The sequence below is a fragment of the Salmo salar genome, unplaced genomic scaffold (assembly GCF_965601325.2).
Source record: "Salmo salar unplaced genomic scaffold, fSalSal1 ptg000519l, whole genome shotgun sequence".
Taxonomy (NCBI): Eukaryota; Metazoa; Chordata; class Actinopteri; order Salmoniformes; family Salmonidae; genus Salmo; species Salmo salar.
Genome location: NW_027675407.1, coordinates 438,281 through 450,371, shown reverse-complemented (window position 1 = coordinate 450,371; position 12,091 = coordinate 438,281). Strand labels below are relative to the sequence as shown.

General features: G+C 47.7%; 1 protein-coding gene across 2 annotated transcripts in view; it reads left to right on the top strand.

Annotated features, from left to right (window-relative positions):
• The first annotated feature begins 561 nt into the window (after positions 1–561).
• LOC123735849 (cell adhesion molecule CEACAM6) overlaps positions 562–12,091 on the top strand; it is a 35,187-nt gene continuing 23,657 nt past the window's right edge. For both annotated transcript variants that reach the window (XM_082972004.1, XM_082972005.1), the window contains exon 1: positions 562–714. In XM_082972004.1, coding sequence (XP_082828130.1) covers position 714 — 1 coding nt within the window. In that variant the 5' untranslated portion in view covers positions 562–713. The remainder of the gene's footprint in view (positions 715–12,091) is intronic.

Here is a 12,091-nt window from a genome sequence, read left to right as displayed (position 1 = left end):
ACTTTTGACTATTTTAATACACTATGAGTGAATTGGTCAGAATACTTATGACCTATTCAAATAGGGGGACTAGATACATAAAGTGCTTTCATTTTTCTAAATGGTGAAACAGATATGTATGAAAATATCCTCAAATAAAAGGTGAGATTATATACTGTCACCTCATATGAAACATTTGATCTGAAATCCAAAATGTTGGAGTTTAAACCCACATTTAAAATGTTATCTTCACTGTCAAAATAGATATGGTGTGGACTGTACTCAATACAATCTAAATCTGATACCTCACTGTCTGTCTTTTGACTGATACTGCTTTTAAACTGGTCTGGTCAGTCTACTCAAATATTTGTATTATACATGTTTCTATCTGCAGGCAAAACTTTGATAATTTGTAATTTATAATATGATACTTTAATTTATGAGTAGATATGGCAGGTTTCAGGACACTGATGTATCTGAATATGTTGAAGAAATATACTGCCACTATTTTCACCACCAAAGAATATCAGTGTGATTTTAATTTGATTTGACTCTTTGCAGGCTGTCAGGCTGTCTAGTCACAGAGGAAGCCTGTGCTTCTCTGGTCTCAGCTCTGAGGTCAAACCCCTCACACCTGAGAGAGCTGGACCTGAGCTACAATCACCCAGGAGACTCAGGAGTCAGACTGCTCTCTGCTGGACTGGAGGATCCACACTGCAGACTGGAGAAACTCAAGTATGTAGAGGGTTTATGTCAATGTTCATATCAGACATGTTGGACTTTTCAGGCTGGTTAAGACACAGGACACACACACACAGGACACACACACACACACAGGACACACACACACACACAGGACACACACACACACACACACACAGGACACACACACACAGGACACACACACACACACACAGGACACACACACACACACACACACACACACACACACAGGACACACACACACACACAGGACACACACACACACACACACAGGACACACACACACACACACAGGACACACACACACACACACAGGACACACACACACACACACACACAGGACACACACACACACACACAGGACACACACACACGCACAGGACACACACACACACACACACACAGGACACACACACACACACAGGACACACACACACACACAGGACACACACACACACAGGACACACACACACACAGGACACACACACACACAGGACACACACTGGACACACACTGGACAAACAAACACACTGGACACACACACTCTCACACACACACTGGACACACACACTCTCACACACACTGGACACACACACTGGACACACACACTGGACACACACACACACTGGACACACACACTCTCTCACACACACACTGGACACACACACTCTCTCACACACACACTGGACAAACACACTCTCACACACACACACTGGACACACACACTCTCTCACACACACACTGGACACACACACTCTCACACACACACACTGGACACACACACTCTCACACACACACACACTGGACACACACACTCTCACACACACACACTGGACACACACACTCTCACACACACACACTGGACACACACACTCTCACACACACACACACACTGGACACACACACTCTCACACACACACACACTGGACACACACACTCTCACACACACACACACTGGACACACACACTCTCACACACACACACACACTGGACACACACACTCTCACACACACACACACTGGACACACACACTCTCACACACACACACACACACTGGACACACACACTCTCACACACACACACTGGACACACACACTCTCACACACACACACTGGACACACACACTCACACACACACACACTGGACACACACACTCTCACACACACACACTGGACACACACACTCTCACACACACACACTGGACACACACACTCTCACACACACACACACACTGGACACACACACTGGACACTCACACACTGGACACACACACTGGACACTCTCACACACACACACACACTGGACACACTCACACACACACACTGGACACACTCACACACACACACAATGGACACACTCACACACACACACTGGACACACTCACACACACACACACTGGACACTCACACTGGACACTCACACTGGACACATTGGACACACTCACACTGGACACACTCACACTGGACACACTCACACTGGACACACTCACACTGGACACACTCACACACACTGGAGGCACACACACTGGAGGCACACACACACACACACACACACACACACTGGACACACACACACTTGACTCACTCACACTGGACTCACACACACTGGACTCACACACACTGGACTCACACACACTGGACTCACACACACTGGACTCACACACACACTGGACTCACACACACACTGGACACACTCACACAGGACACACTCACACAGGACACACTCACACAGGACACACTCACACAGGACACACTCAAACTGGACACACTCACACACACTGGACACACTCACACACACTGGACTCACACACACTGGACTCACACACACTGGACTCACACACACACACACACACACACACACACACACACACACACACACACTGGACACACACACACTTGACTCACTCACACTGGACTCTCTCACACACACACACACACACACACACACACACACACACACTGGACTCACACACACACACACACACACACACACACACTGGACTCACACACACACACACACACACACACACACACACTGGACTCACACACACACACACACACACACACACACACACACACTGGACTCACACACACACACACACACACACACACACACTGGACTCACACACACACACACACACACACTGGACTCACACACACACACACTGGACTCACACACACACACACTGGACTCACACACACACACACTGGACTCACACACACACACACACACAAACACACACACTGGACACACACACACACACACACACACACACACACTGGACACACACACACACACACACACACACACTGGACACACACACACACACACACACACACACTGGACACACACACACACACACACACTGGACACACACACACACACACACACACACACACACACACACACACACACTGGACACACACACACTGGACACACACTGGACACACACACTGGACACACACACACACACACACTGGACACACACACTGGACACACACACACACACTGGACACACACACACACACACACACACACTGGATACACACACACACACACACACTGGACACACACACACACACACACACACACACACACACACACACACACACACACACACACACACACTGGACACACACACACACACACACACACACACTGGACACACACACACACACACACACACACTGGACACACACACACACACACACACACACACACTGGACACACACACACACACACACACTGGACACACACACACACACACACACTGGACACACACACACACACACACACTGGACACACACACACACACACACACACTGGACACACACACACACACACACACACTGGACACACACGGACACACACACACTGGACACACACGGACACACACACACTGGACACACACGGACACACACACACTGGACACACACACACACACACTGGACACACACACACACACACACACTGGACACACACACACACACACTGGACACACACACACACACACACACACACACACACTGGACACACACACACACTGGACACACACACACACTGGACACACACACTGGACACACACACTGGACACACACTGGACACACACTGGACACACACACACACTGGACACACACTGGACACACACACACACACACACACACTGGACACACACACACACATACTGGACTCACACACACACACACACTGGACTCACACACACACACACACACACACACACACACACACACACACACACACACACACACACGCTGGACTCACACACACACAGACACACACACACACTGGACTCACACACTGGACTTACACACACACACACACACTGGACTCACACACACACACACACACACACACACACACACACACACACACACACTGGACTCACACACACTGGACTCACACACACACTGGACACAAACACTGAAAACGCTCTTACCAACGCTTGACCTGTGTGTGTGTGTGTGTGTGTGTGTGTGTGTGTGTGTGTGTGTGTGTGTGTATTTGTCCTGTGTGTGTGTGTGTGTGTGTGTGTGTGTGTGTGTGTGTGTGTGTGTGTGTGTGTGTGTGTGTGTGTGTGTGTGTGTGTGTGTGTGTGTGTGTTCAGGTGTATCCCTCAATGACTGTCTGTTTTTCTGCTTACCGCTACAGTGTGGAACATGGTGGAGAGAACAGAATGAAACCTGGACTTAGAAAATGTGAGTGTTGACTGCTGTGAAGAATATGACTAAGAATAAGTCTTAATTCAAGTTAAGTCAAAGACCACCATCATTACTGACTTGGTCATGTTAAATATCATCTGTAGTTCTACAGAAGCACAAATCAGGGACACCAACGTTTACAAAGAGTTGATATGACTGTGTGTGTGTGTGTGTGTGTGTGTGTAATTAATGTGAATAAGTGTGTTTTATATTACCATACAGTATAACATATGATCATTCAACAAGTCTCAAGTTACCTTAACTTCTCCTTTTGATACCTAGAAACATCTACATTAAATGAATTAGTGAAAAGTGAGTTAACATTCTAATGTGAATGATGATGATTTCTAATATTGTGTCTGGTTTCATCCATCAGATGTCTGTGATCTCACACTGGACCTAAACACAGTACACAGACTCCTCTCTCTGTCTGAGGAGAACAGAAAGGTGACAGGTAGGAGAGAGGAGCAGCCGTATCCTGATCACCCAGAGAGATTTGAGGACTGTGAACAGGTGCTGTGTAGAGAGGGTCTGACTGGGCGCTGTTACTGGGAGGTAGAGTGGAGTGGTGGGATAATGGGGGCTGGTATAGGAGTGACATATAAAGGAATCAGCAGGAGAGGATGGGGTGATGACTGTTGTCTTGGACACAATGACAAGTCCTGGAGTCTGTTCTGCTCTGAAAACAGATACTCTGCCTGGCATAATAATCATCCCACTACCATAGACGTCCCCTCCTCCAGCCCCCACAGAGTAGGAGTGTATCTGGACTGGTCAGCCGGCACTCTGTCCTTCTATAGAGCCTCCTCTGACACACTGACCCACCTGATCACATTCACCTCCACATTCACTGAGCCCCTCTATCCAGTGTTTAGAGTTCATTATGTTGACTCCTCAGTGTCCCTGTAAATAATAATAACCATGGTAACTCTCCCTCGGCCTGGGGCTCCATGCAAGATCTCACCTCGTGGAGTTGCAATGATCATGAGAACGGTGAGGAATCAGCCCAGAACTACACGGGAGGATCTTGTCAATGATCTCAAGGCAGCTGGGACCATAGTCACCAAGAAAACAAATGGTAACACTCTACGCCGTGAAGGACTGAAATCCTGCAGCGACTGCAAGGTCCCCCTGCTCAAGAAAGCACATATACATGCTCGTCTGAAGTTTGCCAATGAACATCTGAATGACTCAGAGGACAACTGGTGAAAGTGTTGTGGTGAGATGAGACCAAAATAGAGCTCTTTGACATCAACTCAACTCGCCGTGTTTGGAGGAGGAGGAATGCTGCCTATGACCCCAAGAACACCATCCCACCGTCAAACATGGAGGTGGAAACATTATGCTTTGGGGGTGTTTTTCTGCTAAGGGGACAGGACAACTTTACCGCATCAAAGGGACGTTGGACGGGGCCATGTACCGTCAAATCTTGGGTGAGAACCTCCTTCCCTCAGCCAGGGCATTGAAAATGGGTCATGGATGGGTATTCCAGCATGACAATGACCCAAAACACACGGCCAAGGCAACAAAGGAGTGGCTCAAGAAGAAGCACATTAAGGTCCTGGAGTGGCCTAGCCAGTCTCCAGACCTTAATCCCATAGAAAATCTGTGGAGGGAGCTGAAGGTTCGAGTTGCCAAACGTCAGCCTCGAAACCTTAATGACTTGGAGAAGATCTGCTAAGAGGAGTGGGACAAAATCCCTCCTGAGATGTGTGCAAACCTGGTGGCCAACTACAAGAAACATCTGACCTCTGTGATTGCCAACAAGGGTTTTGCCACCAAGTACTAAGTCATGTTTTGCAGAGGGGTCAAATACTTATTTCCCTCATTTAAATGCAAACCATTTTATAACATTTTTGACGTGCATTTTTCTGGATTTTTTTGCTGTTATTCTGTCTCTCACTGTTCAAATAAACCTACCATTAAAATTATAGACTGATCATTTCTTTGTCAGTGGGCAAACGTACAAAATCAGCAGGGGATGAAATACTTTCCCCCCCACTGTGTTAAGGATCATTGATCAAAACATGAATACCCAAGAGCTAGAAGGTCTCATGAACCCCTTGACCGGAAAACTGTTTTGTGGAGTTTGGGCTTGTGATGAACTACCTATTGAGAAATGGCAGGAGCAACCGGCCATGTTCATTGTCAATACCCATGCTGAACACCTGCCTGGTGAACATTGGTTAGCTGTCACATTAGAAGATGACGAAGGAGGTAGAAAAATCTCATCATTTCCCCCCCCCGGATTTTCTCATTTCACTTTTTTGGATTCCTACGGCTTTCCCCCCACATTTTCTAATTTCCCCCCATTTAGTAAACAGTTTTTAAACAAAAATGGATCAAAGATCTACTACAGCTTCAAAGAAGTACAATATAACCTTTCAACAACCTGTGGTTACCACTGTGTTTTCTACCTGTGGTCAACACTGTGTATTCTACCTGTGGTCACCACTGTGTTTTCTACCTGTGGTCAACACTGTGTTTTCTACCTGTGGTCACCACTGTGTTTTCTACCTGTGGTCAACACTGTGTATTCTACCTGTGGTCACCACTGTGTTTTCTACCTGTGGTCAACACTGTGTATTCTACCTGTGGTCAACACTGTGTATTCTACCTGTGGTCAACACTGTGTTTTCTACCTGTGGTCACCACTGTGTTTTCTACCCGTGGTCAACACTGTGTATTCTACCTGTGGTCACCACTGTGTTTTCTACCTGTGGTCAACACTGTGTATTCTACCTGTGGTCAACACTGTGTATTCTACCTGTGGTCAACACTGTGTTTTCTACCTGTGGTCACCACTGTGTTTTCTACCTGTGGTCAACACTGTGTATTCTACCTGTGGTCACCACTGTGTTTTCTACCTGTGGTCAACACTGTGTTTTCTACCTGTGGTCAACACTGTGTATTCTACCTGTGGTCAACACTGTGTATTCTACCTGTGGTCAACACTGTGTATTCTACCTGTGGTCAACACTGTGTATTCTACCTGTGGTCAACACTGTGTATTCTACCTGTGGTCACCACTGTGTATTCTACCTGTGGTCAACACTGTGTATTCTACCTGTGGTCAACACTGTGTATTCTACCTGTGGTCAACACTGTGTATTCTACCTGTGGTCAACACTGTGTATTCTACCTGTGGTCAACACTGTGTATTCTACCTGTGGTCAACACTGTGTATTCTACCTGTGGTCAACACTGTGTATTCTACCTGTGGTCACCACTGTGTATTCTACCTGTGGTCACCACTGTGTATTCTACCTGTGGTCAACACTGTGTATTCTACCTGTGGTCAACACTGTGTATTCTACCTGTGGTCACCACTGTGTATTCTACCTGTGGTCACCACTGTGTATTCTACCTGTGGTCAACACTGTGTATTGTACCTGTGGTCAACACTGTGTATTCTACCTGTGGTCAACACTGTGTTTTCTACCTGTGGTCACCACTGTGTATTCTACCTGTGGTCAACACTGTGTATTGTACCTGTGGTCAACACTGTGTATTCTACCTGTGGTCAACACTGTGTATTCTACCTGTGGTCAACACTGTGTTTTCTACCTGTGGCCAAAGAGCCCGTGGAGTTTCTTTTGAAGATGTTGTATCTCTTTATAATGATGATTTATGAAGTAATGATAGGACAGTAGATCGTTTTGTTAGAAAAGTGTTTAAGTATATATCCTTTAAGACTCTATAATCAATGTGTATGCTCACATCAAATGTTTAAAGAATGTCACAAATGTTAAATTGTATCATGTTATTGAAATAATATGGTCACCATCTTCGAGTTCACTCATTAAACCACCCAAATAGTTGCTGAGAGAGGGGTTCCAATCACCAGGTTTGCTTACATCTACCACAGAGTCTGTGTCATGGTAAAGAACCCTCCTCTGCAGCTGCTCCATGAGGGAATATAGTCCATAGGCCGTGGTAGAAGCTGGTAGAACCCTCCTCTGCAGCTGCTCCATGAGGGAATATAGTCCATAGGCCGTGGTAGAAGCTGGTAGACCCCTCCTCTGCAGCTGCTCCATGAGGGTATATAGGCCGTGGTAGAAGCTGGTAGACCCCTCCTCTGCAGCTGCTCCATGAGGGTATATAGTCCATAGGCCATGGTAGAAGCTGGTAGACCCCTCCTCTGCAGCTGCTCCATGAGGGTATATAGTCCATAGGCCGTGGTAGAAGCTGGTAGACCCCTCCTCTGCAGCTGCTCTATGAGGGTATATAGTCCATAGGCCGTGGTAGAAGCTGGTAGACCCCTCCTCTGCAGCTGCTCCATGAGGGTATATAGGCCGTGGTAGAAGCTGGTAGACCCCTCCTCTGCAGCTGCTCCATGAGGGAATATAGTCCATAGGCCGTGGTAGAAGCTGGTAGAACCCTCCTCTGCAGCTGCTCCATGAGGGTATATAGGCCGTGGTAGAAGCTGGTAGACCCCTCCTCTGCAGCTGCTCCATGAGGGTATATAGTCCATAGGCCATGGTAGAAGCCTGTAGACCCCTCCTCTGCAGCTGCTCCATGAGGGTATATAGTCCATAGGCCGTGGTAGGAGCTGGTAGACCCTCCTCTGCAGCTGCTCCATGAGGGTATATAGTCCATAGGCCGTGGTAGAAGCTGGTAGAACCCTCCTCTGCAGCTGCTCCATGAGGGTATATAGGCCGTGGTAGAAGCTGGTAGACCCCTCCTCTGCAGCTGCTCCATGAGGGAATATAGTCCATAGGCCGTGGTAGAAGCTGGTAGAACCCTCCTCTGCAGCTGCTCCATGAGGGTATATAGTCCATAGGCCATGGTAGAAGCTGGTAGACCCCTCCTCTGCAGCTGCTCCATGAGGGTATATAGTCCATAGGCCGTGGTAGAAGCTGGTAGAACCCTCCTCTGCAGCTGCTCCATGAGGGTATATAGGCCGTGGTAGAAGCTGGTAGACCCCTCCTCTGCAGCTGCTCCATGAGGGAATATAGTCCATAGGCCGTGGTAGAAGCTGGTAGAACCCTCCTCTGCAGCTGCTCCATGAGGGTATATAGTCCATAGGCCGTGGTAGAAGCTGGTAGACCCCTCCTCTGCAGCTGCTCCATGAGGGTATATAGTCCATAGGCCATGGTAGAAGCTGGTAGACCCCTCCTCTGCAGCTGCTCCATGAGGGTATATAGTCCATAGGCCGTGGTAGAAGCTGGTAGAACCCTCCTCTGCAGCTGCTCCATGAGGGTATATAGTCCATAGGCCGTGGTAGAAGCTGGTAGACCCCTCCTCTGCAGCTGCTCCATGAGGGTATATAGTCCATAGGCCGTGGTAGAAGCTGGTAGACCCCTCCTCTGCAGCTGCTCCATGAGGGTATATAGTCCATAGGCCGTGGTAGAAGCTGGTAGAACCCTCCTCTGCAGCTGCTCCATGAGGGTATATAGTCCATAGGCCGTGGTAGAAGCTGGTAGACCCCTCCTCTGCAGCTGCTCCATGAGGGAATATAGTCCATAGGCCGTGGTAGAAGCTGGTAGAACCCTCCTCTGCAGCTGCTCCATGAGGGTATATAGTCCATAGGCCGTGGTAGAAGCTGGTAGAACCCTCCTCTGCAGCTGCTCCATGAGGGTATATAGTCCATAGGCCGTGGTAGAAGCTGGTAGACCCCTCCTCTGCAGCTGCTCCATGAGGGTATATAGTCCATAGGCCGTGGTAGAAGCTGGTAGACCCCTCCTCTGCAGCTGCTCCATGAGGGTATATAGTCCATAGGCCGTGGTAGAAGCTGGTAGACCCCTCCTCTGCAGCTGCTCCATGAGGGTATATAGTCCATAGGCCATGGTAGAAGCTGGTAGAACCCTCCTCTGCAGCTGCTCCATGAGGGTGTATAGTCCATAGGCCGTGGTAGAAGCTGGTAGAACCCTCCTCTGCAGCTGCTCCATGAGGGTGTATAGTCCATAGGCCGTGGTAGAAGCTGGTAGAACCCTCCTCTGCAGCTGCTCCATGAGGGTGTATAGTCCATAGGCCGTGGTAGAAGCTGGTAGAACCCTCCTCTGCAGCTGCTCCATGAGGGTGTATAGTCCATAGGCCGTGGTAGAAGCTGGTAGAACCCTCCTCTGCAGCTGCTCCATGAGGGTGTATAGTCCATAGGCCGTGGTAGAAGCTGGTAGAACCCTCCTCTGCAGCTGCTCCATGAGGGTGTATAGTCCATAGGCCGTGGTAGAAGCTGGTAGAACCCTCCTCTGCAGCTGCTCCATGAGGGTGTATAGTCCATAGGCCGTGGTAGGAGCTGGTAGAACCCTCTTCTTGTTACGTCTCCATTACACCAGAGCTATGTCTTGATTCAAGAACTAAAAATTAGTAATTACATATTGGTCTGAAAAAAATGTATTACAATAATTATTCGAGATCTTTAATGATTGATGTTAATATATTACTTCTCTGAGCAAATTTGCCCCAGAAACTGTTCAAGAGAAGTTTACACACGTTTCTTTTGGCTTTGATGACCTCTATTCTGTCAGGGTCAAGACGTATGCTCCCTTTTCATGATAGTCCTGAATGTATCTGTCTTTGCTCTCTTGATCTGTGGCTGATGCAGGATATCCTGAAGCCATTTGCTCGCCTCTCAAGGAGGTATTGATGTACTCTTTAAAAAGAGTGTCTGATTTCCTGGGAAAGTTCCACATACAAAGCTGTGGCCACACGATACCTCTTCTCTAAGCCTAATCTCGTGGGAAAGAAACTTAAACAATGTAATTATTTTTATTTCACCTTTATTTAACCAGGTAGGCAAGTTGAGAACAAGTTCTCATTTACAATTGCGACCTGGCCAAGATAAAGCAAAGCAGCAACACAGAGTTACACATGGAGTAAAACAAACATACAGTAGAAAAATAAGTCTATATACAATGTGAGCAAATGAAGTGAAATAAGGGAGGTAAAGGCAAAAAAGGCCATGGTGGCAAAGTAAGTACAATATAGCAAGTAAAACACTGGAATGGTAGATTTGTAGTGGAAGAAAGTGCAAAGTAGAAATAGAAATAATGGGGTGCAAAGGAGATAAATAAATAAATAAATATGGTAGGGGAAGAGGTAGTTGTTTGGGCTAAATTATAGATGGGCTATGTACAGGTGCAGTAATCTGTGAGCTGCTCTGACAGCTGGTGCTTAAAGCTAGTGAGGGAGAGAAGTATTTCCAGTTTCAGAGATTTTTGTAGTTCGTTCCAGTCATTGGCAGCAGAGAACTGGAAGGAGAGACAGCCAAAGGAGGAATTGGCTTTGGGGGTGACCAGAGAGATATACCTGCTGGAGCGCGTGCTACAGGTGGGTGCTGCTATGGTGACCAGTGCGCTGAATTAAGGGGGGACTTTACCTAGCAGGGTCTTGTAGATGACCTGGAGCCAGTGGGTTTGGCGACGAGTATGAAGCGAGGGCCAGCCAACGAGAGCGTACACGTCGCAGTGGTGGGTAGTATATGGCGCTTTGGTGACAAAACGGATGGCACTGTGATAGACTGCATCCAGTTTATTGAGTGGGGTATTGGAGGCTATTTTGTAAATGACATCGCCGAAGTCGAGGATCGGTAGGATGGTCAGTTTTACAAGGGTATGTTTGGCGGTATGAGTGAAGGATGCTTTGTTGTGAAATAGGAAGCCAATTCTAGATTTAACTTTGGATTGGAGATGTTTGATGTGAGTCTGGGAGGAGAGCTTACAGTGTAA